The sequence below is a fragment of the Alosa sapidissima genome, chromosome 7 (genome assembly GCF_018492685.1).
Source record: "Alosa sapidissima isolate fAloSap1 chromosome 7, fAloSap1.pri, whole genome shotgun sequence".
Classification (NCBI taxonomy): Eukaryota; Metazoa; Chordata; class Actinopteri; order Clupeiformes; family Clupeidae; genus Alosa; species Alosa sapidissima.
Genome location: NC_055963.1, coordinates 229,002 through 256,325, shown reverse-complemented (window position 1 = coordinate 256,325; position 27,324 = coordinate 229,002). Strand labels below are relative to the sequence as shown.

Here is a 27,324-nt window from a genome sequence, read left to right as displayed (position 1 = left end):
TAAGTGAGCAAGCAGTAGCATTTCTAGTACTAAGCAGCAGTAGCAGTAGCATTAGTACTCCGTCTGGTACAAATATCAATGTACAGTATGCTATTCGTACCCCGGTGCACACAGCAATGTGTTCTATTAGTACCTTGTCTGGTACAAATATCAGTGTATGCTATTTGCACCCCTGTGCATTTAATCTGGCATATTGATCACACAATGTAATATATATATTTTTTAAAAACAAGCAACATGGTTTTTTTTTTGTTACATAACAGAGTGTGAATAGCTCAGCTGTGTAATAGACACTCTGAATAAGGTATGCTGTTTGCATCAATGTACAGTTAGAAGTGGATGCTATTCGTACCCAGGTGTTTATAGTACTGCATGCTATTTACACCCTGGTGCATGAACTAGCTAATTGTTGCAATCAAAACTTCCGTTTGAGAACCGATTTCTTGTTCAAATTGCGCGCCTTCTCTCCAGAGACGTTGGTAGGCTACACATGCACACTCACTCCGCCAAAACCCATCACACGGGAATCAAACCCCGGTCTCCCGCATACTAGGCCTTGCCTGTGACCACTGCACTATCTGCTTTGACAAGAAGTTGAGGTTTGCAGGTAAACTTATAGTTTATAGGCCTGAACGTCATATTCACAAAATGTCTTAGCTAACAAACTGACGGTTGTATGTGTTCACTGAACAAAGATTATGAAAATAAAACACAACTTTTCCATCTCAACTTTAATTTGAACAGATATTAGTGCTGAAACCGTTCAGAATTCACTTTCTGCTGACGAAAAAACGAATGTCGGCCATGTTTTTTGGGCACGCGAGCAACATCTTTTTGTTGTTATGTAACAGGGTGTGAATAGCCCAGTTGTGTGGCCAAGGCTATTCGTACCAGGGGTACGAATAGACACTCCGATTTTTTAAAACCACTAGGAAGTGCCGTGTTCATTTAGCCTGGCTAGCGCCACCACTTCTCAATGAGACGTGGTCTGGGAACCAAACGTTCATTTTCTCGTCATTGAAAAAAATGCCCAGATCCGTTTATTGGGTGCCACGGATGTCTATCAAATGCATCTGTGCATAGCTCATCATCGTCTTGCTTTCCCCCCTGTTCTGTGATTGGTTCCCTATCTCAGGCGAAAATTTGCTCCATGGTCTCCAGGCTGCCTTAGCAGCGTGAATCAAATCGCGCGCAAGGCAGCATGGGAACACCCAGGCTAGTGTTCATTAACATTTGAAGGCAGATTATCTATCTGTAAGAAATTCCTGGTAGGCTTACAGCGCAACTTGGTTTGGACTAGATTATGCTACCTAATGTTTCACAACTGTAATGAATTAAATAATAAATAAAAGGGGACGATAGCTATAATGTCCATATGTAACACCCTCCCTATGGGGAGATGGTGACTACGCCACCCCTTAAGTTATACCTAGAGCTAGGGGAACTCTGAAGCAGAAAACAGCACTAGCACTGATTACAAACAAAACATCTTTTTATTTATAAATATTTGTAAAGTTCATTTTCTTTCTTTTGTTAAGGTAAAATGACACACACTTACACAATAAGACAGACTATAAATAGACGTACACCATCTAGTGGCTGCAATTATCACAGTCTCTAGCGCAGCCTATAGTTATCCCAGAGCGCTCAAGTAAGACACCGTTGAGAACGTGATTCAATTGTACCCCCCTCCTCTACCTGCGCAGCCGACTAGCTGCGCAAAACAAAAAAAAAGAATAACCATACGTACTGACACATACAACCCTTGAGCAGAGCGCAAATAAACAAAACAAACTAAACAACAGTAACAAAAGTAAAACAAACAGCGGCTAGTAGCAATGCGTGAACCCACTGGATCTAGGAGAAACAAAACAATATTCTCGCATTACAATACATACGCTCATTGGAGCAGATATAAAATGCATTTATTTGATAAAGTAGCTTAGTCCACACTAACCTACGTATTGGACTGATTATTACAGACTAATTTTAATATATCCCACGTAATACAGAAGAGTAATACACTTGCCTACGCGGCAGCTGCCAAGAGAACAAAGAAACATACCATTTTCCAAACAGTGCGTCTTTTTTCTTCCCCAGCTGATCGCGGCCCGTCTTCTGTCTAGCTCTAATGGACAACATATACGGTAAGTAGGATATAGTGTAACAGCTTGGCCAATAGGTTTTAAATAAAACATAAACCACCCGTCCTACCTCAAACAAACGAACCGGTGAGCATGGTAAGCGGACAAACAATCTTCCCAAGCGAGCTCCCCCTGATCGGTGCGCACCTTGCTTCCGGGAAGCAGCAGATTAGGAAACCGCGGCCATGTCCTACCCCATTTAAATACTCGTGTCAATCACAGCTCATTCATTGAGAAAAAATCCCAAAACCCTGCCCCCCTCCAAGGAGTGTCAGACACCCAAAGCGGCCAGCTAGTGTACTCTCCCACACATAGAAACATTTCAATGCAGTAGCCTAATGCAAAAGTAGCCTAATGTAAGTTGTTAATCCTCATAGAGAGTAAAGAAGTAATGCAATTGATTACATTGTTTACAGTAGCGAGTAATGTGTAGGCCTAATACAGTAACGACCCCAACACTGAGTAGCCACCTGCAGGCGCCAATGGTTACAGACGCTAATAATTTCAGATAGGACCACACACGCATTTGCCAGGGGTTCAGCCCCCCATGTAATTTCAAAAGTGGACAGACAAAGCCTATGCTATGTGAAGTTAAACAAAACATACCGTATTTGAGTGCGGTTCATGACGCTGCTTATCAAAGTAAACTCAGCAGGTCTCTTTCAAAATGTCCTGTTACAATTGCAGCTCCGATTATGTTGAATATTTAGAAAGTAGCTTACATGACGGCATTTTTGAGCTTCTGGTAGTAACTTGCTAATTAACTAAAGCAAGACTTGAGTGATATCACACAAGGCGCACAGAAGTGAATTAAATGAAATAGGTTAACATGCTTTATTTGAACATTGCAATACCCACCCAACAAACCCAGAGAAGGCTTAGTAGACGTTTCGGATAGATGACAGCACCTTGTAACCGATTAATAGCCCAATTCTCAGTTGTGCAATAAAAGCAGTATCATCATAGCAGTATCATCATATCATTGATAATCGTTCACATTTTACTATATGCTAATGACAACCACTGCCCCTCAGCTGGAGTTTCAGAGGAGTCTCCAAAGTACAGGGAAACAGAACGCGAATGACTTGAGTATGAATATCACACTTTTTGAAAAGGGGGAAAAAGATGAAGACAATGAGTAAAGGGCGAGGCTAGAGTTGGAGGAATTGTGTCTTGTTGCTGTAAAGGAAATGCGAGAATGACTGCCACTGACCCATGTAGGCTCACAAGTAAGAAGCATAAATCAGCTTTAAACTGCATTAAGATGTAAACACGAAATGCAGCCTCCTTTTTGTCAGCAGAAGTTGGCATCAGCAAATGTGGCTTGGGAAACGGGGACACAGAAAATAAAAATAAATAGGTTAACCTGGTCTATTTGAACATTGCTGGTAATCTTAAGTGATATCATACAAACCTTGAGAAGGCTTGGTAACTTAGGCTACATGTTTCGGGTAGATCACGTTGCGCATGATATTAATCATGTTGCGCAGTAGGCTAAATGTGGTTATCCAACAGATTCATAACTTCAATAATTGCTCACAATTAATATGGACCCTTTCAAGAGAGTTCCATTATCAGCATCATAGTTGGCCCTACAAGACTTCCTTTTTAACATTCCATATGTTATCTTAATGCAGAGGAAGTAGATTGGGGCCCAAATAGAACGTTCAAGCATTGTTTTTGTTTTTATTGATGAAAGGGTCTATATGACAACCACTGCCTCTGGGAAATAAACGAACAGTAGAACAGTAGAGCAGTAGAACAGTAGAACAGTAGAACAGTAGAGCAGTAGAACAGTAGAGCAGTAGAACAGTAGAACAGTAGGCCGCAGATACATTGAAAGCACAATTTGAAGCCGGTGACAGCTGGAGCTGTAGTGTTGGAGTCTCCGATGCACAGGATTTCAAATCCATCCCTCCACACATGTTGCAATGATTGAGAATGAACGTCTCAGAGTGGAGCGCTGTCTGCTCCCTGGGGGTGTTGCCTGGGCGCTCTGCTGATGTTTTGCTCATCGGTTTTGACCCATGGGCAAAAAGTTTAAGGTTTTTCAACAGTGACGGTGCACAAATAGCTTTAGGCTATATTAGATGCGGGCTACTACCGCTATAATGGTTCACACCTCTCTCCGTTTTTTGCGCGGAGGTTTTTTTTTTTTTTCGTGGATGATTTTGTTTATTAAAATATATTTTGAGCCAAAAGTGAGGGGGCCATTGCTGCCTCAGATGGTCACGCCAGCATATCCAGCTGGTGGCCCAACCAGCTACACCAGCAAAGACCAGCAAGAGCTGGAAGAAAACCAGCTAAAACCAGCTTAAACCAGCTACCAGCATAAGCTGGTTTCTAGCTGTTTTTTTCAGCAGGGATGTGATACTTGTGATGTCTGTGTGATGAATAGGCTACTTCGCGAGTAGTTCAACTGAGATGAATGGGTGAATTTGGACGCACTTTATTTCTTGCGCTGTCACTTTCTCCACTGCGTAAAAGACTAAATTAATTTGCGCTGTGAATGCTAAGATTATTTTGACAGGCCACAGGCTAACTAAAATATTAGTATATTTAGTACTATTAGTAGGACGGAAAGCAGAATATTGAAAGAAGGGGGCACCATGGCCGTCATGGCCGCCGTGAAATTCCTACCCTGAATACAATACAAAATAGAGTCATCAGCATAACTTATTAGGTAGACAAACTTTGGCCAAAATCTGAGATGGTGGATTTTGTCTGATTTGACACGGAATGACCCATGTATTATGTAATCTGTAGTGGAATACATTTTAGTAACACTGATTATCACAGATCACAGCTGCCTGTATCCACAGCATTTCATTCCTATCATAGTAAGAGTATACCCAAACCTATTCAAAAGACATGGCCAGCTGTACATTCCTGTTAGAGTAAGTGTTGTGTATTTAAAACGTCATGGCTTCCCACACATGAAAAGGGAAGGACTTGACCAGACTTCACTCGTTGTTCAATTTATTTGATCAGTAAACAAGGAAGGTGAAAAACCTTTAAAAAAATGTATCAACCCAGGTAAATACAGTGTAAATAGATTAATCATTATTACATTATTTATCAACCCAGGTAAATACAGTGTAAATTAGGCACTGAATAAGCAGAACGCCAGCTCTACTTTTAGACCCATTTACTTTTAAATGATCCCGTTTTACCTTAAGTTTTAACCTAGATCATTCTATACAGATTATCCCGTTTTACCTTAAGTTTTAACCTAGATCATTCTATACAGATTATCCCGTTTTACCTTAAGTTTTAACCTAGATCATTCTATACAGATTTTATATGACATGTATTTCAATCACAATTTTAACCTAAATGAATTCAAACATTTACCCCTTGTATTTCAATGAAGCAAAATACGCTAAACTCCTACTAATAATATTTAAGGAAGGAAACATCTTCAAACAAGGTTTATTAAATAGTTTAAATAGCTTATAACTAAACAAAGACTTTAGCCAATTGCAATGACAGCTACTACTTGGGAGGCAGTCGTGGCCTACTAGTTAGGGCTTAGGGTTTGTAACCGAAGGGTTGCTGGTTTGATTCCCGAAAAAGAGTATATATATATATATATATATATATATATATATATATATATATATGTAATTATACTATACTAAGTTTACCCAATGTACAGCAATGTTTTAACTTCAATCTATTAACAGGCAATGCATCTCTATCAACAGACAATACATGTCGCTTCCCCATACAGACTACTACTGTACGTAGACAGCGATCACATGTAAACAGCCTCCAGAGTCCAGTAAAGAGATGTGAGCTTACCAGTAGCCCTTACCCCTCTGGAGATTTGACCTGTGGGAAAATAACATGGGGATTTGGACTGATCACACCTGTTAATCTCTCGTGGGGACGAAGAAATCGGAAATGCAAACGTTTTGCTCTACACACTTTTGTCCTCTGCCTTCGAGTGGATACTGTGATATCCGGTATGTGAAGGTGGCACACTTTGATTTTTACTATCCCAGAGCTAACGTGCGATGCAACTTGCCATTAAGTTAGTTAGCAGGTTAGCTATGGGGTAGAAGGACCAAGGCAGAGGGCAAAGGACAGTGTTGCCATAGTTACCTTGAAAAAGTAATCTGATTACTGATTACTCCTTTAAAAAATAACTTAGTTACTTTACTGATTACTTGATTTTAAAAGTAACTAAATTAGATTACAAGTTACTTTATTAGTTACTTTCAGCAGCTGCCGACAACACCCCCAACGCCTCAACATAAAAATGATAACCGGTTTTGCCAATACTCATACTGGAAGTGCATTTTAACAGTAATGTCAACAATGTATAGCAGACATCCCAACCTAACCTACTTAGATACTGAAATTCAGATGTTTGTTCAATGATGTCTAGTCAGTACACCAAATAAGGAAGGCCTATTGATAGATATTGTGATAGTAAAATATGTAGATTTTGGTAGTTTGGCCTTTTCATGTAGCCTTGGCAACTAGCCAACTAGGCCTGAGTAATATGCAAATGAAATTACACTTGTTAAACTCACCTCAACAAGTCTTTTGCAATCATTTAACCCGTCGTGAGCAATGCTAAAGTCACTGTTACAAACAGTGCAGTGTGCAAGACTACCATTATGTTTTACTCTTATGAGACAATTGGGTACACTTTTGTGTAGTCGGATGTGAAATGGGTCTTAAATGTTCCTTTTTGAGGGGCTCTGATTCTGCCATGACGCTCCTGTTCCTAAATACACTGACTGAACTGATTAATTAAGTTCGGGAGAAAAGAGATATAAGCCCACCTACACTGAAAACTGATTGGTTGATTTAGCAAAACAGACCAGGATGCTCTCTGTCTTGGATGCACTTCAGGCACACACGCACCACTCCTCTCTCTCTCTCCCTCCGTTGTGTGTGCGTTATGTTGTTATTATCCATAAGAAAAATCACCAGATACCGGATCTCAAAGATGGCAGCTTTTTTGTAGGTGATCTTCAGAGGTTGATGCTGCTACTTAAAAAATAAAATTTAAATGGTAACTGACTATGAATAAATCTACATTATTGAAACTAGTTTTGCACAAAAGACTGTGAGGATCACACCAAAAATAACTCTACTGACATGACTGAGGGGGTAGACAAGACAAGAATTGACAAGAATTGTAGTTCATTTAAAAACATACCGAGATAAGGTAGTTGACTGTTACTTGTCTTTCATGCTCTTTCTGTTTCTGTAACATTATTGGGAAATACAGTTTCAGGGCTTATATTTCAGATACAACAATGCATGTGAAGCCCCTATGTCATCAGGAAACAGCATTTCTTTGGTGGTGCCTCCACCTGGTGGTCAAAATGAATACTAGTGTTTTGTATTTTCCATGGAGGCCCTAAGGTGCCAAACGTTTACATATACTTTAGATGACCATTTTGTCGAGATCTTGATTTGTTTATTTAACTCCCTCAAGACAACGGAAGTTTGTTTTTTTGACAATTAATTTAGTTAATTTGATGGTTCTGGAAAGCAATACATAATGAAGATGAAAGCTCGCACACTGCTCGGGGGTACAGTTAGTTGGGGCTACAGTCAGGGTGTTGGGGCTACAGTCAGTGTGTTGGTGCTACAGTCAGTGTGTTGGTGCTGGTTTCTGGTGCACACCAGAAGTGTTTTTGACCATGTCTTCTTAAGGACTCTGTACGTGGCAATAACAGAGGCTGGTGTATCCAAAGCAACATCTCCCCAAATTCATAAAGCCAATATAGAAGATAAGATGTTCTCACGAAGCTAAACAGTATTTCACAAAATGGCCACACGATGGGAGTAAGCCACTACTGGCTGTGTAGGCCTCTCCAGGAATAGGTTGTTGTTGTTGTTATGAAATTCAGATTTTGAGAGTTACACCAAACGTATACAAACACTAATCAAAGACCTCTGAGTTGTTCCGATGTGAGTAAGTAATGTTAGCGAGTCTTCATTTATTCTGAATACAATTTATTTTAGGTTGTGCCATATGCACACTATTGATAAACTGAGAGTTAACTAGCTAATAACATTGCTAATAACAAGACTAGCTAATTTCCACGACCACACTTCCACCAACCACTGACAGTTACTTGTGTGAAGTGAAGGGCTATGTTAAAGTATATAGCAACTACATTACATTATTTTTAGAGAATACATAAAAGCTTTCTCATATCATGCTAAAGTAGCAGCCTATTGTATTAGGGTCTCTATAGCATCATTATCTGTCGGAGAGGTTCTGCCATCCTTAGATTCTTGTGCCTTCTGTGCTGTCCAGCCTTTTCTGGGCATTAGCAGTAAGGCATATAGGCGGACCACGCCTCAGGCACTCTATGGCTAATCCCCTTTTTTGGCTAGCGTCCAGGTCATGTGATTAATACCCTGCACCACACTGGCCTCACAGCTCTGGTTCTGCAAAAGCAAAAAACTCTAACTTTAAAAATGGGACCTTCTTGATGCCTATATTTGATTCTGCATGACTTCAATATCATTAACATTACATTTTGTTGTAAACCATATGCCTTGACTTGACATAAGTGGATATTTTTCCATCATTGTCTCTTGCAAATTTCATGGAAGTGTAGAGGTGACAAACTGCATGTGGTGTATTACCCTCAGCCACACACATGGTGGCAGTGTATGGAAATGGTAGCGCTTATAATAGACTATGGAGGGTACTACTCCCAACTTTTTGCTTGAAGGTGTTTAGGACCTACAAAAAACCCATGGGTGACAAACTACTTCTAATGTTTTGGTGAAGATGCTTTGTGAGTCAGCAAAGAAGGCGAAGGCAAGAAAAAAAACATGTCCACTTATAAAATCCATTGATGGTATACTACAATTGTTTTGTCTGTTGGCTATTTAACCAAATGGTTATATTAACTTTCTATAGACCGGTACAGACTGGTAGCCTACAATGGTTTAGTTACCAAGCCTCTCAGAATCTGAAAATGACAAGAAACATGAGTAAGCCATTTAAAAAAGTAATTATCTCAAGTTGTGTATATGATGCTTGTTCTGATGTGTGGCAATTATCATTATTATGGTTGAAATTAGGACCATACCGGTTTCTAATCCTCTTAATTAAAACGCCCCCCTGATTGGTCGGGCGTGTGATCCCAGCGGGCCTCGCTCTCCTACTAACGTGCAAGAGGGACTGAGCATGAGTCACAATCTGCCCAGGGCGAGGGCAAGACGCACAGCGAGAACCGTCAAGGAGACACACATAGAAGTTTTACTCGGGCGTCTTAAGTGCGTTTAGCATCACTGTCGACGCTTATCGCAATTACTCAAGTCTTTAAAGTGAACAGTCGTCGCTTTTGTACATGCATACGGAAGCAAATAGGCACGGCAGTGATTTCTCTCTGCAACTGTTTTGAGAAGCAGCGCAAGATACGGAAAGTAGACTATAGAGCTAGATTGTTCACGAAAGAGGATACGTTTGCCTCAAATATATTTTACATTTTTATTTTTTCGTAAAAATGAATGTTGGTGAAGAGAACCTGCTTAAATCTATCAGCAATGATACGTTGCTGGACCTCACGCAACGCTACGGCCAGTCCAGTTTTGGCTTCGGCGCTGGCCATGGTGCTGGAAGTCCAGGGCGATACCCACTCACTCCGGCTGCCGATTTTCTCTCCGGCCAGACAACAAAGTCGAACGAGAGCGGCGGGGAGCAAACTAGTGAGGACGATGACGGCTTCGATCATATGGACTCAAGGAAGAGAGGCTCGGGGTTTGACGACGACAAACACGGAACCACGCTGGCAAAGAAGCCCAAAGAACAGAGATCCTTGCGGCTAAGCATAAATGCAAGGGAGAGAAGACGAATGCACGATCTCAACGACGCTTTGGACGGCTTGAGAGCTGTGATTCCATACGCACACAGTCCTTCGGTGAGAAAACTATCCAAAATCGCCACTTTGCTCCTGGCGAAGAATTACATCCTCATGCAAGCGCAAGCGCTGGAGGAGATGCGACGGCTGGTGGCTTATCTGAATCAGGGACAGACCATAACCTCGCCGATACCCACGGCGCTCGCACCTTTTGGACAAACGGCTGTGTATCCTTTCTCCAGCACGGCATTGGCTTCCTGCGCCGAAAAATGTTCCTCTTATTCTGGGACCCCCTCGAGTCTTTTCAAACACTGCAATGACAAGCCTTGATTACTAAACAAACTTGTCCCTGAACTTCACCTGCAACATCCTATTATTGGTCTATGTCGCTCTCTTACACTCTCTACTTGTTTTGAACCATTTTGTTCGGAAGGAACTGTGGTGTATTGCTTAATAACCATGTTTTAAAAACTTTCCGTTTTTTCAGAATAATTGATTAATGAGACTAGTGTAAAGGAAATATTAACTTTGGAATGAGCCTTCAAATCAATGTTAAAACCTTTAAACGTTGCGTTTCTCTGTCGTCTTTTTGGGATCAAACTTTGTATTGACTAGTCCTCAGTGACATTTGCTTGATTCTTGCAGAACAAATGACATCGCTAGTTTTGAAGTTCAACTCCGATGTTTCAGAAGAAGCTGCATATGACAGAGTATTTTTCTTTAACAAAAGCAAAACGTAATTGGGAAAGAAAGTCTTACAAATCCTTTGAAAATCGAAAATGTATTAGAGAACTATGCAACATTTTCTCTTGGAGCAGTAAAGAAACGTGTTCAACATTCCTCGAGCATTTCAGTTTGCCGCATCACTGGCCAGCAATGGACTTGTATTTCCACTGTCCATTGTTTCAAGGGAAATCCGTGTAATATCGTTTTGGGAAGATGTAGGCTTATTTAAGACTTTTGTTTTGTTATTGCACAATTCACTTGATTGTAGGCTAATGTACAATTGTGACGAACTACTTGACCAAGCCTGAGCTGACAAAAATATTCGGTTGTGTTGCAACATGAATTTCATATATTGTTTATATGTCTTTATAATTAAAACATATGTATATGCTCGAATATATGGCTTGTAAGGTTTTTTATTATCAAAAAAACGCACTAAACCTTTCTCATTGATACGTCAAAGTGAAGTTCCATGCTTAAGTTCATTAGCAGGCTAAACATTTATTGTTCACAAATCCATGAATCAGTCACATTTGTATTTTTTTAGGTTTAAAAAAATAGTTTCGTAAAACTTATTACTGACTTTGTGGGCTATATTCTTCTGAAACCGAATGTGCTGCGTGTTTTGAACTTTCATTACCATATAGCCTAGTCATCAAGTCTTTTTTAAGAGAAATAATTCAGGGATGTGCACTCCTAACTTAAACCTTGTGCCACATTCTTCATTTTTGAAAAATGGAATATGACAGTAAAGGTTAGAGCATGAAGTTTATGATTTATAATTGTTTAGCCTAATGTAAATACTAAGTGAATCATTTCGTTATTTACTGACACGATTGATAATTTTACTTGAAATCACGAGTATGTAGCCTATGGTCATGTAAGTAGGCCTAATAAGAAAACGACCACTGTGTCCAGTTACTATGAGTTATTTTATACTGAAGAATATTTCACTATTTATGCAGATAACATGTCCATTCTAATTTCCATTGCGCTAATATGACAATAGTCCCTCAAATGACACGGGTCTGGCTGGTATGGCCCGTCGCTGTCCCGAAGGGTTGGTGTAGCTAAGGGTAAGGGTGCGTGGATTGCCCCGGGGGTAGGTGGCCTGTCTCTTGGTATTTGCGTGATAGCAAAGCTTCGATGTAATGTAGCCTACCCGTTCTAGTTATTAAGACAATTCCACGGCCTGTCCTCCGCGCTCTCTTAACGCAATGAGCATTTGGAGGCTAGCTCTGAGTAAGAAAAAAGAGTTCCGTGCCATTTGAAAGAATAATAATTATTTTATTGAGAAAAAAATGCTTGTAATTGAGTTGTAAGATTTTCATTTCATCGGCGTGAGATATTTGGGGTAATCAAATTATCGTAAATGACAAAAGCATTCCTTAATGTCTTGAATAAAGGCTAACATCTCTAAGCCACAGGCCTAAGCGGCAGACGGAGAAATGCCTCCACACAGTTTATGTAGGCTATTAGTTCTTGCAGTTAATTTATAGATCGGCTTACTTTAAAAGCTTTAGTCAAAATCTGGCAGTACAGTACACCAGTGCGTATTTGTGATGTTGTGACTTTTCTAGTAAATACCATTTACTTCACTAGGTCCAATGTAGACTGTGCTAAGATAAATATGTTACTGTTGAGCATACCCATCGCTGAGACCTGTGTGTAAATAAGGAAGAGTCGATTCTTTCCAAATGCAAACTGGGTCTTCGGATTGGACGGATGTGCGTTATCCCACAGCATTTAGCAAGATGTCATAACAGCACGTCACCCTTGGCGTGTGAGATCGGCGCGCTGTTGACATATGACTCGTCGGAAAGCCTCAATTGACAGTCAAAAGACCTGCGATTAATTGTGACAACCACCGCGGCTGCTGTTTTAGGCTCCTCACCGGTCCCGTTTCAGCTTAATTGGGCGAGATGAGACCGCTGCAGCCGTTAAGATGGGACACACTAGTGACTCCTCTGCTCAGTGGCTTTACCAAGGTTGACTTGATTGGTTGATTTGACTTAATTCTTATGCACTTTTCTCTCTTTGTTTGATTAGTTGTGTTACAATAACATTTGTATTCTGTTCTATTATTTTATACTAGTATTATTGAACTGCATCCAAAAAACGACACACTTTGCCCCCCCCCAAAAAAAAAAAAAAAAACCTGTTTGCAGGGAGTGCATATAATTTAACTCAAAACAAAAAATCCCCACTCTCTCTCACTGACCCAAGCAGAAACATACAGTATGACCTCTCTGTCTGTCTGTCTGCCTGTCTGTCTGTCTCTCTCTCTCTCTCACACACACATTTCAAATCGTATTAAACTAAAAGCCAACAATGCATTCTCTCTCTCTCACACACACACAATGCATTCTCTCTCTCTTCTGCTTTTCTCTCTGCCATCTATCTGTCTCTCACTCTCTCTCTCTTGCACACACACACACACACACACACACACAAAGTTATAGAAATGACCACAAACACTGAGACACATTCCCACTATGTTCAGTTAAAGAGGTGACACTGCATGGCCTCCAGACTGGTGCCCAAGTGTCCAGCCTGCTGGCCTGCCCCCTGTGATGCCCTGTGCTGGGTCAGAGCGCCTGAGCCTGTTTTTTCCCAGGATTACAGCGGAGTGATTTCATTAGCGTAGCTGCGAGCTCTCCATGCTTGTTTTTGTTGCTCAGTGCTAGCGGACGGTACACAAGGAAAAACATATGCCCTTAAGTGCCCAACTCTGCGGAGTGCTTTTGACAGTGCTGCTGAGATTCATTAAGCTCTCGTGGAGGCAAAGGCGTCCAGGGCATGTTGCAGCTCTTCCCTCTCACAGTCACATACCCACACACACACACATACCCACACACACACACACACACACATGCTAGTCGAGAAATGCTCCACCTCAGCATGTAGGCCCCGTGTGAAATGCAGGGCCCGATGAGTAAAGCAAGCAGGCCGGGGGGGAGAGGGGGAAGTGTGGGTGAGGACTGCTTAAGTTGCTCAGTGTGTGTGTGTGTGTGCATATGTGTGTGTGTGTGTGTGTGTGTGTGCGTGTGTGTGTGCCCGGTGCTCAGGTTGCATTTGTTCTTTGGCTCGAGGAGGCAGACCAGAGCGCGAGCTGTCAAAAGGCACCAGGAGTCCAGACTAGGAAGAGCTGGGGGGGGGGGGGGGGGGGGGGCAGGTGTGGGGGGAGGGGCCGGTGTGGGTGGAGGGGGGGCGGGGGGGGGGGAGCACATGTGGAGGAGGAGGAAGAGGATGGAGAAAGTGGCAGCTCAGAGAGAGTGCTTTTGTGTGTGCTATGTGCTTGTTGGAGTGGCAGCTCAGAGAGAGTGCTTTTGTGTGTGCTATGTGCTTGTTGGAGTGGCGCAGTGGCGTCATGCCCAGTGAAATAAAGGGGGCACGTGCCCCCTCGGATTTTTCCTCCCTGATCATTTTTTTGATCATAACTTTGTTCCATAATGCTCCATAATGCAGGGGCAGGACCCTTGAATTACCTCTTGAGGATCAATAAAGTATCTATCTATCTATCTCTATCTATCTAATGAGCCAGAGCCTATAACGACTCAAATGCATTCTTCTGGATGTGTAATAAACCGTACCAAAATATCTGAAGACCGGTCAACACCAGCCCTTTTCCTAAAATTGGTGTCTGTGTATGTTCCCGTAACAACTCACACACGCATTTGAGCTCACAATGTTTTGCTTGTGTTGAACTGTTACAGTTAACGCTACAGTTTGAACAGTTGAACTGTTACAGTTACAGTTTAAACAGATACTACAGTCAAAGGTGTTGAAGTGGTAAGTAGTCTAGCTAAGCAATACAAAGTAGTGGAATTATTTGTGGTTGACCAGGAAATTTTGACTTGGCGATCAAATAGTTAGAACTATGGATTTGATGTTGGCCACGAATTCAGAGCATTACGTTAACGTTAGCCTACATGGTGTCAGTGTAACGTAGCCTAGGCTACTCTTACACATATTAGAAATATTAGGCACAGTCTCTTGTTTCAATTGTTTCCAGTATCATAGAAACGAGGGTGTTAAATTTGCAGTGACTACAAAATCCAACCTAATAACATTAGGCCTACCAAGGCATTGCGTTGGATGTTTCTCCACTTGTTCTCTTCACGTATGTGGCAGCTAATCCAGTGAAAAGGGATACCCTTTTAAAAGGAGGCCTAAAGTTGTTTTATATAAATAGGATCACTATGACCGTGATGTAGAGGGCAAGAAAGTATAATAGTCTCTCTCATGTGTTCATAACTTAGGTTATCAGGTCACTTGCTCATGATTTGCAGGTAGCAACTTACAGATGAGGTAGGATAGCCTATTGCTTGCCATAATGGTAATGAAAAATATATTACTAGTAAAATATTCAAATTTTTACTCAGCACTGAAACCTGTCAAACTTCGTTCAAAGTCCTTCATCACATGAATTAAGATTAAACTAATTTAATTTCTGAGCGCCACAAAGTCAGACCTCAGCAACTTTTTTAATGTAAGATTGTTCTTAGGTCACATATCAATCAAATCATAACAACTGCAATGGTACTGTTTTTAAAATCATGTGTAGTACGCCTAAGTGTAAATGTCTGTATCTAAACATGCTTTAATGAGCTTACACTTTAATGAGCTGAATTTGAGCTTACAGTTCTTTCACCAACCTATGTGTTTTACATTAACTTACAAAATAGATACTTTAGCTTAGTCCTCAGATAGATGAGGGTTGCTGTTTGCTCTGTTGAGGTATTTCTGTCCCTTCCAAACTGCATTGAAATGGTATGTTTAGCAGCCAGAATTTCAAAAATCTCTGGCCCCCCTCTAATATAGTAATAATAATATAGTAATAATAATATAGTATAATATAGTGTGTGGTATAGTGTGTAGTATGCGCTTGTTCGAGTGTGTGTGTGAGTGTGTGTGGTATGTATGTGTGTGGTATGCGCTTGTTTGAGGGTGTGTGTGTGTGGTAGTGTGTGGTATAGTGTGTAGTATGCGCTTGTTCGAGGGTGTGTGTGGTATGTATGTGTGTGGTATGCGCTTGTTTGAGGGTGTGAGTGTGTGTGTCTGTGTGTGTGAGTATGTGTGGTAGAGTGTGTGGTATAGTGTGTAGTATGTGTGGTATGCGCTTGTTTGATGGTGTGTGTGTGTGTGTGTGGTAGTGTGTGGTATAGTGTGTAGTATGCGCTTGTTCGAGGGTGTGTGTGGTATGCGCTTGTTTGAGGGTGTGAGTGTGTGTGTCTGTGTGTGTGAGTATGTGTGGTAGAGTGTGTGGTATAGTGTGTAGTATGTGTGGTATGCGCTTGTTTGATGGTGTGTGTGTGTGTGTGTGGTAGTGTGTGGTATAGTGTGTAGTATGCGCTTGTTCGAGTGTGTGTGTGTGAGTGTGTGTGGTATGTATGTGTGTGGTATGCACTTGTTTGAGGGTGTGTGTGTGTGGTAGAGTGTGTGGTATAGTGTGTAGTATGTGTGGTATGCACTTGTTTGATGGTGTGTGTGTGTGGTATGCGCTTGTTTGATGGTGTGTGTGTGTGTGTGTGGTAGTGTGTGGTATAGTGTGTAGTATGCGTTTGTTCAAGGGTGTGTGTGAGTGTGAGTGGTATGTATGTGTGTGGTATGCACTTGTTTGAGGGTGTGTGTGTGTGGTATGCGCTTGTTTGATGGTGTGTGTGTGTGGTAGTGTGTGGTATAGTGTGTAGTATGCGCTTGTTCGAGGGTGTGTGTGAGTGTGTGTGGTATGTATGTGTGTGGTATGCGCTTGTTTGAGGGTGTGTTTGCCCGTATCGGTGTGTGTACAGTATGTCTGTCTATTAAGGTTTTGCACCTCCGTTCTAATGTTACGTCACCGTTTGTTTACAACTAGAGTGGAAGGCAAGAATGGTAGGCAAGGCACTGCAGAGTGGTAGGCAAGCCTACAACAGTCGGGTTGCATAGGCTACACATAGTTACATATAGCTTCAAAATAGACCGGGATGCCGACCACTTGTGTAGGCCCTAACAGTTGGTTTTACAATAAGAAGCAAAAAGGCGACCAACGACTCTTTAGCCTACCTATCTTCATGGTTGTGGAGCATGATCGTTAGCAGCTGTGAAGTCTTTTATACTCAAGATGGCCTAATGGTGTAGCCTAGGCTACTGTCTACGAAGACGTAGGCTAAAATACAACTATCTACAGTCATCCAAAAATGAATTGCAAGAGGCTATGAAGGGAAAAAGTGCAGCATTTTAAACATGGCAAGATTATTTTTACCGGAACAGTTTGTTCTAATTTGTCCCGTGAAATTCGTGCTTGTGGACATCAATCACCTATCTTCTGTCCTTCTATTTCACGTTATCATGAGAGTCATTTGATTATATAATCACAACAAATGCTAATACATGAAAACAGAATAGGCTTATGTGCTATAGCCTACAGCTCAGTTAGGCTAACTACCGTATGTAAAAATAAACTGATTTTTGAGCTGAACTTAACACAGCAACCTCAAACACCACTGTTGAACCCTAGGTCCTAGGCTACTGCTTCAGTCATGTAAGAAATAAGCAGTTTATGAATGATCTTTACCCGTTTAATCAAGTCCACATGACCAAAATAACAGCATATTTAAAGGCTGAGCTAGCATAACAGCCTAATATAGCCGATGCTGCAATGGATAACTAATAAAAAAGTTTCATACAATTAATGAACTTTATCACTCACATTCTGAGTTTTTCTGGGTGGTTATATATCCATGCAGATCGTCTTCGAATAAGCCATCACTGTTATATGTTATAATATGTTACAGGATTCATGATTTTATGTCTACTGATCCTCAGATCCTCTGACCAAAACCTCTTGGCTATCCCCCGCTCCAGACTCTCCACCCTGGGTGGCAGGTCCTTCAGTGCCTTGGCCCCCAAACTCTGGAACTCCCTCCCCCAACCCCTTCGTGCCTGTCCTTCTCTTCCTTTCTTCAAAGCACATCTCAAGACCTTTCTGTTTAATGATCACTTCTCCTCCACACCCAACACATAGCTCCATACAGATAACTTTTTTTTTGTTCTTGTTTTGTTTTGTTTGCTTGTTATTGTGTTTCCCTGCCTTTGTCTCTGTTGTATTGTTTTGTTTGTTTGTTATTGTGTTTCCCTGCCTTCCTACTATGTAAAGCGACCTTGGGTTTGAGAAAGGCGCTATATAAAATAAACTTATTATTACTATTATTATTATTATTACTGCCTACCAAAACCTGTCGCTGTTCAGTTGAAGTTAAATGATCAAATATTGTTTCATTTTGTGTCAACTTTCAGAGGAAAGACATGTTCCTTTCTGGCCAAATTTCACAGCTTCTAAGAAAGTCTATCGTCTTTGTGTAAACCAAGTTTTGAACTGAGAAAAAAAGTTAGGCTACCATAGGCTACATGCAGGTTCTCCCATAACATTATCGATACAGATCAATGCACCAAATCAGGGCGATTTTAGCGAAATAACGTTCCTGTGACAGGCTATCAAATATTGATGGGATAACGTTTCATCAATGTGGTAACGTTTCAATGGGATAACGTTTCATCATCACCTTTTTTGATGCCTGAAATGTTGACATTGCTGAAATACAGAGATGTAGCCTACTGAGAGGCAGCTGCAGACAATGATGTTCAATGGGTTCAACTTGTCCCTTGCCTACCAGGTGGATGTAAACAAAGCTATAGAACCTAGAATATGTCACATGAAAAATGTTAACATGCACTGTTAGACATTTCAGTGCCATTTTACAGTAACTAACTGGCAGCACTTTTGCCAGTTAGTTACTGTAATTCAGGTTTACAGTACCACTACTGTATCTCAATTTACAGTAAAAGTGCTGTAAACCTCCAGATAAACAGTACTGTACTGGACACTGTTACTATTATTAATATTACTATTAATAATTAATATTATGTGTATATATGTGGATATTATACTATTTTATTTATTTACCCTTTTAAATGTATAGAAGTAACCTATTGCTGATCAAATGAACACAGCCAAACTTTGCAAAATATTGAAAAGTTTATTTCATCCAAAGTACACATTTCACTTAATTTCATTTCACCTTGGCCTTAAAAAATAATAATTTCTCCATTGCTTATTAAGTGCTGCCAACAGTGTCAGTCTTGACACAAACGAAGAAAGTCACAATTGCTCTTCACCACCTGTCCTGGTTTCATACATTTCCGTCCCTCCTCTCGAAGAATCTAGACAAGAGCAGATGAAAAAAGTATTAGATACATATTCAGTATGATGAAGGTGAAGCTTTTTATAAGGGTGTGCATTGGCACTGCCCTCACAATTTGATTCGATTACGATTCACCAGGTAACGATTCGATTCAATTCAATTCTACGATGCATTGCAATGCATTGCGATGCATCAAAATTCTACTGCACACAACAAGGCAAATTTTGAGGTCATGAGGCAATACAAGCAGTCAGATATTGAACAGATTGGCTGCTATGTGTGTATTATCACTCTCTTGTTATCTTTGACATAAATGTCATTAAATAATGGAATTCCACCATTTTAGATGCAAGGCTACTTGGCCTTCAGTTGGGCATATTTGGTGGGGGGCACAAAGGCCACATGTCAGGGCACCAAGGCCAAAGTTAACTATACAGTAGTAGGCTGTAAAAATGATCAAAGTTGTATTTAGCCTATTCACAGCAGTAGACCTGCATCACTGTAGCCTATGAAACATTACAAAAACATGAAACATGGCATATTACATAGAACTGTAAATCATCTGATCATCTAATATTTAGATATATAGGATATATTTAACATTTATTTTATATTTGGCCTGTTATGAAATCATGTATTGAACAATTTAAGCACAGCTCAGTTTTAAGAAACTCAAATAGCATAGATGCATGCTTAGCATTTTGTGATCATTAAGGCCACTTTCACAAACTCTTAGTCAGCTGTCCTCTGATTTACCGATATCTAGGCGATATTTGTAACATCTATTTGGTATTTGGCCCATTATGAAATCATGTAGAATAATTTAAACACATTGTAAAACTTAAAGCCCAAATTTGGAGACATCCATGCATGTTGAAATTTTCTGCAAATTTAGAACTGGATTACTCTGGAACTCTTAACTCTTACTCTTACTCTTAACTGTACAGGGGACTGATTTACACCTTTGTGTTTGGTAAGGTCAGCTGTTTATTCTGATATATGGTTTGTTATGTGTTGAACGAAGGGTTCGAAGTATTCCACCGAGATGAATGTAGGGAGATGGGCGTAGAACCTTCAGTAGAATTATGATTAAATTGAATTATATTATTCACTTAAGTGTAATTTTCTCGCGAACCGTTCACCACAGCAATTCACGGCTAACATAGTTTAAAAGCTGAGAAAAAGCTCTTTCATGTGATGTGATAGGCTACTTGTGATGTCTGTATGATGAGTAGGCTCGTTCGCGAGTAGTTCAACTGAGAAGAATGGGTGAATTTGGATGCACTTTCTTTCTTGCCGTGCGCTGTCACTTTCTCCATTGCTTAAAAGACTAAATTAATTTGCGCTGTGAATGCTTAGATTATTTTGACAGGCCATAGGCTAAATAAAAATTATTAGTCGGACGCAAAACAGAATATTGAAAGAAGGGGGCACCAAGGTCACCACATACTGCACACACAGTAACAAAGCCAACTCAGGATGCTCAACATGGTTCGTGAAGTTAGTTGTATTGCCACCGTGCTTGATGTTAGTGTGTCAGGTTTTACACACCGCGTACGTCTTGTCTAGTTTCCCATTAACTTCGTAGAATCCGAAATGTGCCCAGATGTCCGCTTTCCAAGCTTTGGGTGCGTTTTTAATTACCCGTCTATCGCGTTCATATCCCTCCGTCATCTTGATTCTTTAGTGTTGTTGTTATGCTAGCTAGTGCTGCCGCTTAGCATGTAGCTACAGGCTGTGCATATCATTACAACGTTGCTCCGGAAATGCCCCCAGAAGTAATTGAAACTTCACAACTTTATTGTCCACTCAAGGCCAGAAAATAAACAGTGACATAATCGATTATGGCGCGTTGCCGCATCGATGCTGAATCGTGCATGCCCCGCATTGCAATGCATCGCCGAATCGATTATTGTTGATACCACTAGCTTTTTACATCCCCTTTAGGACATGCTACAACCATAGGTCATGACAGATCGAAGCAAAGACGTGTAGGATTTTAATGAGAACACAGATTCCTGCCCTACTGCAAGCTGGCTCACTTAACATGCAACTATCTCTGTATTGTCGGTTCCCGATGTTTTGTTAAGGAACTAATTACACAACCATTAACACTGCAGATCCAACTTCAGCTGAAGTTGACAGGCCTATCCTACATGATGAAAAGTAGCCTATCACAATACAACACTCGAGTGATAAACGTGTCTGTTTAACTCGGGTGGTGGACTGATTTTAACTTGGGTACGGGTGTCAGTTTTATTTAATGCGGGTCGGGTACGGAATTTAACTAGCTCTGGTGTCGGAAAACGGGTCGAATGCGGTTTTAAACATGACGGGTACGGATTTAAAAAATTGGACACGTGCAGGACTCTGGGTCGGGTACCCACATAAAAGTTGCTCAAACGGGTGGATTGTGACAGTCCTCAAATTCCCGGGCGAGGATGCGGGTGGATTCTGACAGTCCTCAAATTCCCGGGCGAGGATGCGGGTGGATTGTGACGGGCGAGGATGCGGGTGGATTCGAGGATGCGGGTGGATTGTGATGGGCGAGGATGCGGGTGGATTGTGACGGGCGAGGATGCGGGTGGAGAAGGAGCTCCTTGCGGGCGGGTAGCAGAGGAGAACCAAAACAGTATTTTAGTATTTTAGTATTTTAGTTTGCTGAAATAAAACATAAATGAAAAATATGTGTAATATTTGTATATCTAAATTACCATTACCACATCACAAATATGTGTTTTAGTCAACGATAGCCTACGACCTTTGACCATCACGTCACTACTACGACTTCTTCGATGCATCTTGTAGTTGGAGCATTGGCACTAGTGCACATAGTATGGTGCTGTATGAGGACAACCACCCCCCTTTTATGCGCTCACACACACACACACACACACTCATGCTCACACACATAAACACACATTGGGTGCTCCTCCTGTGACATCACAGATGGCTGTTCCTCCCAGCCCTGCGTTGTCGGATGAGATGAGTGGGTCAGTCAGTAGGTTCCGAGGAGCCATGTGATTTGGGGCGACGTCATGTGATTTGGGGCGACGTTGTGTGATTTGGGGCGACGCAGGGAGTGTGGCAGGATGAGCTAGTATTACCCCATTCCTTTCTTTAATCACATGTACAGGGTGGGAGGTGTGTGTGTGTGTGTGTGTGAGAGAGAGTGTGTGTGAAAGAGTGTGTGTGTGTGTCTGCTCACATAGCCGACAGAACCCCCTTGCAGCGCTATAGCAACCAGGCCAAATCTCGCGTCCGCCATCGCCACAAGGCACCTGACACCACGCATCTCCGAGAACGGCACAGTAGTGGGGTGCCGTGCCGGCAAAATGATGCCTTGCCGGAGAGAGAGAGAGAGAGAGAGAGAGAGAGAGAGAGAGGGAGAAATAAGCCAGACAGACAGACCGGCAGAGAAGAGGAGATAGGAAAAATGCAGCAGGACAGAGAGAATGCAAAAAGAGCAGCGAGACACAGAGGGAGAGAGAGAGTTAGAGAAAGATAGAGAAAGAAAGGAAAGGAGTCTTTAAAACAGGTGGGAGGGTTTGGAGATGTTTGCTCATAAAGGATGGCATGATTTGACCATAGACTGTATAAAATAGGATGATGGTCAAATTTGGCATGATGGCTCAGGTGGGAGGGTTTGGAAGGGTTTGTTCTAGCAGATTAAAAATGCCAGGCTTTGCAGGGCAATACAATGAAAAGATACTGTCAGCAAACTTGCACATACAGTACAAACACATTGAATGAATATAATTTAGAGAATAGGTGCTTGGAGCATTCTGAATTACAGAGATAGAGAGAGAGAGAGATGGAGAGAGATCCTTTTGATTACCTTATATCAAAACACAATTTGAATTTGAATACACTTGACATGTCTCAAGCAAAGTTAAAACATATAGAAAAATTAACAAAAGATAAATATTACAACATCCAAAAAAAAAATCCAACAAATTTAACTATTATCAAAAAATAAAAACAAATTATGAATTGGAACCATATTTAACAAATATCAAAGATTATACAAAAAGGAAACTTCTAACTTCCTTCAGAACTGGTGAGCACACTCTGGAAGTTGAGAGGGGTAGGCACAGATAGACATGGAAACCAAGAGATGACAGGCTGTGTCTACAATGCCACGAAGGAGCAGTAGAAGATTAGTTACCCTTCTTACAGAGTGTAAAAATGACACCCTGGTTAGGAGAGAATTCTTTGACCACATTGGCAAGACTGCTCCCCAATATCCCGTGCTACCCAATGAAGACAAGCTCCCGTATTTGTTGGGAGGGCACAATAGAATTCCTGACGGATTCCGAGTGTCAAAGATTGAGAAAATTAGTTCTTTTCCTTCCTACGTTCCACTGTATTATTTTGCCGAATTAGTATACATTTGAATTATTATCATCATATTAGTATTGCATTAGTATACATTTGAATTATTATCATTTTTTTTAATTTTTATTATTTAAATCTGTACAATTATACACATGTGTAAGCTTTGGCAACACATTTTTTTTTGTCATGCCAATAAAGCTAATTTGAATTGAATTGAGAGAGATAGTTAGATAGAGAGAAGGGGAGAGAGAAAGATGGGGGGAGAGAGAGAGATGGATAGAGAGATGGGGAGAGAGATAGATATGGATAGAGAGATGGGAGAGAGATACTGTAGAGAGAGATGGGGGAGAGAGAGATGGATAGAGAGAGATGGAGAGAGAGAGGTCAGCTTCCTCCATGTCTTGGTCTGTGCATCCCGCTCTGTCTATCACACACACACACACACACACACACACACACACACACACACACACACACACACACATCGTTTGACTGTGGATGTGAGTTGACAAACAGGGCACCCATTTCATTGGCCGAGCCTAATCTCAGTAATGGGCTCTCCCATGTGAAACTGGTGGGGAAGTTTGGGGGAATGACAGCCAAACAGGAACACACACACACACACAGCCAAACAGGAACACACACCACACACATTGCCCACCAGCTCTGCCTTGTACTCCCCACCCCAGGGCATTTAGCCCACCACACACACACACACATACACATACACATACACAGACACACACACACATACACGCACACGGGCTCAGACATATACACACACATACACACACCTTACACACACACACACACACACAGTCTCAGACAAATACACACAGACACACACACATACACACACACACACACAAACATACACACACACATACACACACACACACACACGGTCTCAGACACACAGTCTCAGACACATACACACACACACACACGGTCTCAGACATAAACACACAGACACAAACACACGTACGCACACACTTGCTGGGACAAGTACACAAATACAGAGTATCACAATAATATATATTTAGGGTATAATGTATTGGGTATATAATATATTTAGGGTATAATGTATTGGGTATATAATATACAGTATTTAGTTGGGTATATAATATATATTTAGGGTATAATGTATTGGGTATATAATATATTTAGGGTATAATGTATTGGGTATATAATATAATTTAGAGTATAAGATAGATAGATAGATAGATAGATAGATAGATAGATACTTTATCCCTGGGGATACCCCCTGGGGATCAATAAAGTATCTATCTATCTCTTATTGATCCCTAGGGGAAATTCAAGGTCACAGTAGCATACAGACAACATACACACACACATTCACTAACAGCAGAAAAGTAATTAAAAGTATATAATATAAAAAACACAACTAAGCAATAAGGACTGTAGAAGATAAAGAATATACTAAATATACTAAAATACAAATTATACTAAATAAAAACTTAATCTAAATCAATTTTAAAAAACAGTATCCACATAGTGGGTGATTAATCAATCAGATGCGCTTGCAATGACTGACGCAGGGACTGAGCCTGTGGTCCTCTGTGCGTAAGGTAAGGTGCTCTTTGTGAATGAGTGTCATGGTGATGGTGCAAATGAGTAAGTCAAACAGTGCAACAGTGTAAGTATAAAGTCTATATATCTATATATAAATAACTATATTAAGAAGGTATAAGTGTGTTCACAGTTCGGGTGTGGTATGGAGGGAGGGGTTGTGCATATGTGCTAATAAAGCACGCAAACAGTGAGGCAGAAGACAATGGTAAAGTGGCTAGTGGACAGACAGTTCAAGACATGGAGGTGGTGAGGAGTATGTATTGGGTATATAACATAATTAGGGTATAATGTTTTGGGTATATAATATAATTTAGAGTATAATGTATTGGGTATATAATATATATTTAGGGTATAATGTATTGGGTATGTAACATACAACAACATGTTTCCCATACATTGACTAATCTGTGGCAGGGCGCCACGAAATAAAAATCGGCCGCCACAGATGAATATTCTATGTTTAATTTAATTTAATTTAAATTAAATATAAGGTCAAATCCTTGCATTGGCATTGAGCTGCGCTTTTTACGCACGCAGCCTTTCCTTGCCCCGCCCCACTCTCTCTCGTAGCCCGCTGCCCCTCCTCTGCATGTGCATTTAACAAAATATTCACGATTGTTGAAGGATTGTTGTTGCCACATATAAGCATTGCATAGAAGACGTCTGGCTAAATTGCTATTAAATCCGCTTAACATTGTGACCATGCTGCGCAAATTTGTTCAAAACTGCTGCATTGAAGTGAACTCTGCTAAGGTCTTATCACAACATAGTAGACTACATTGAAGAGACTAAACTAAGTTAAGTTATGAAATCAAGCAGTATCTCAAAGCTAACGTTAGAATACTGTTTGGATGTCGAATTTAGCATGCTTAGCCTACTTACAGCTGCTTGTCAATTTCGTTGAAGGGCTCATTTTATTGACTCTGACACTGAATGTTTGCAAAATCCCGATGTAAATGGAAAAGTGTTTTCCAAAATTCAAAAGTGCTTGTCCCAAGGAGAAGTATGTGAACCTTTATTTTAACTATGTAGAAAACGTTATAAATTGCATCCACACATCAGCAGCCTTTTAACTGTTACAATTGCAAGGGTTCCCTCAAACGTCTTAAAATGACAGGCACTCAATTAGACCTATACACTACCAAGACGATCTTAATACCCCCCCCCCCCCCCAGCTACCGCCACAAATTGAATCCAATTCTGTGGGAAACACTGTATAATATATTTAGAGTATAATGTATTGGGTATATAATATATATTTAGGGTATAATGTATTGGGTATATAATATATTTAGGGTATAATGCATTGGGTATATAATATCATTTAGAGTATAATGTATTGGGTATATAATATAATTAGGGTATAATGTATTGGCATTGCATTGTCAGTAGATATTGATATGTGCCCAACACATCTCATCTTTCTTAGCTACTCACAGGCCGACCCTGTCTCTTGTTTCAGCGCGAACACACACACGCACACACACACACACATACACACACTACCCTGTCTCTTGTTTCAGTGCGAACACACACACACACACGCACACACACACACACACACACACACATATACGCACACACACACACTACCCTGTCTCTTGTTTCAGCGTGAACACACACACACACACACACACATATACACACACACTACCCTGTCTCTTGTTTCAGCGTGAACACACACACACACACACACACACACATACACAGGGGCGCAGCTACCCATTTTTTGAGGGGTATGCAACAACAAATTGGCGCCCCCCCCCCAAAAAAAAAAAAAAAAAAACACACAAACAACTAAAGTAAAACAAAAGCCCAATAATGTATTACATATTATTATTTTTTAAGAAATTCTGCCGATTTGAACTTGAAGTATTGTTAAATGTCGCATTGTCACTTTAAGAGAGTCTAAACGGTTCTCATAACGTCCTTTTGCCAGCTGTTGCTCACAAAGCCGGATAAGGCTGATCCAACTCTAGCCTTTGTTTGCGCCACATTGACAGCACAATATTAAGTTATTACAAGGAGTCTTGTTAGGAAATGGAATCATGTAATGAGTTGTTGCTAGTGTGACATTTCTGTTTGCAGTTTGCCATTAAAAGTGCAGTATGAGCATGGTAGCCACCTAGCTATGAATGGAATATAGGCTGTTTCAATCTGCATATGCTTAGCAAACGCTAGTTAGTCTGGTAACATGAATAGCATGAACATGAAACGTGTGCTTCCAAGCACAGACGTCACACTTTAAATCCTACCTGTTGCTTTTCACCATTCACTTATTTAACTGCTGTCGCATCCCTTGACATGCCATCTCCTTTTCCCTCTTTCTTTTTTTATGTTTATCCCCCGACAGCTTTTTTGCTTTATCCATCTTTTTCCATAGACGAAAACTCACTACTCGTACCTGCTCACTCAGCGCTCACGGCGCCCCCACTCCCTCTTCTATGTCAAAATTCTATGATAGAATCTTATGAGAGAGGGCGCCTACTCTAG

General features: G+C 40.8%; 1 protein-coding gene and 2 long non-coding RNA genes across 3 annotated transcripts; 1 reads left to right on the top strand and 2 right to left on the bottom strand.

Moving 5' to 3' along the window:
- Positions 1 to 1,493: 1,493 nt before the first annotated feature.
- On the bottom strand, positions 1,494 to 2,444 carry LOC121713794. Its single transcript, XR_006032947.1, has 3 exons — positions 2,215 to 2,444; positions 2,066 to 2,128; positions 1,494 to 1,857 (listed from the first exon to the last, which is right to left on the bottom strand). It is a non-coding gene; the product is annotated as an uncharacterized LOC121713794 (long non-coding RNA).
- A 4,624-nt stretch (positions 2,445 to 7,068) lies between these two features.
- LOC121713457 lies at positions 7,069 to 27,078 on the bottom strand. Its single transcript, XR_006032827.1, has 3 exons — positions 27,068 to 27,078; positions 12,838 to 12,843; positions 7,069 to 7,145 (listed from the first exon to the last, which is right to left on the bottom strand). It is a non-coding gene; the product is annotated as an uncharacterized LOC121713457 (long non-coding RNA).
- bhlhe23 (basic helix-loop-helix family, member e23) lies at positions 9,345 to 11,047 on the top strand. The gene has a single exon (XM_042098051.1). The coding sequence runs from the start codon at positions 9,638 to 9,640 to the stop codon at positions 10,319 to 10,321; it is 684 nt and encodes a 227-aa protein (XP_041953985.1). The 5' UTR covers positions 9,345 to 9,637; the 3' UTR covers positions 10,322 to 11,047.
- Positions 27,079 to 27,324: the final 246 nt, after the last annotated feature.

Bases quoted from the DNA above. Each gene is read 5' to 3' on its own strand.
- bhlhe23 (XM_042098051.1), top strand. From the start codon at position 9,638: ATGAATGTTGGTGAAGAGAACCTGCTTAAATCTATCAGCAATGATACG.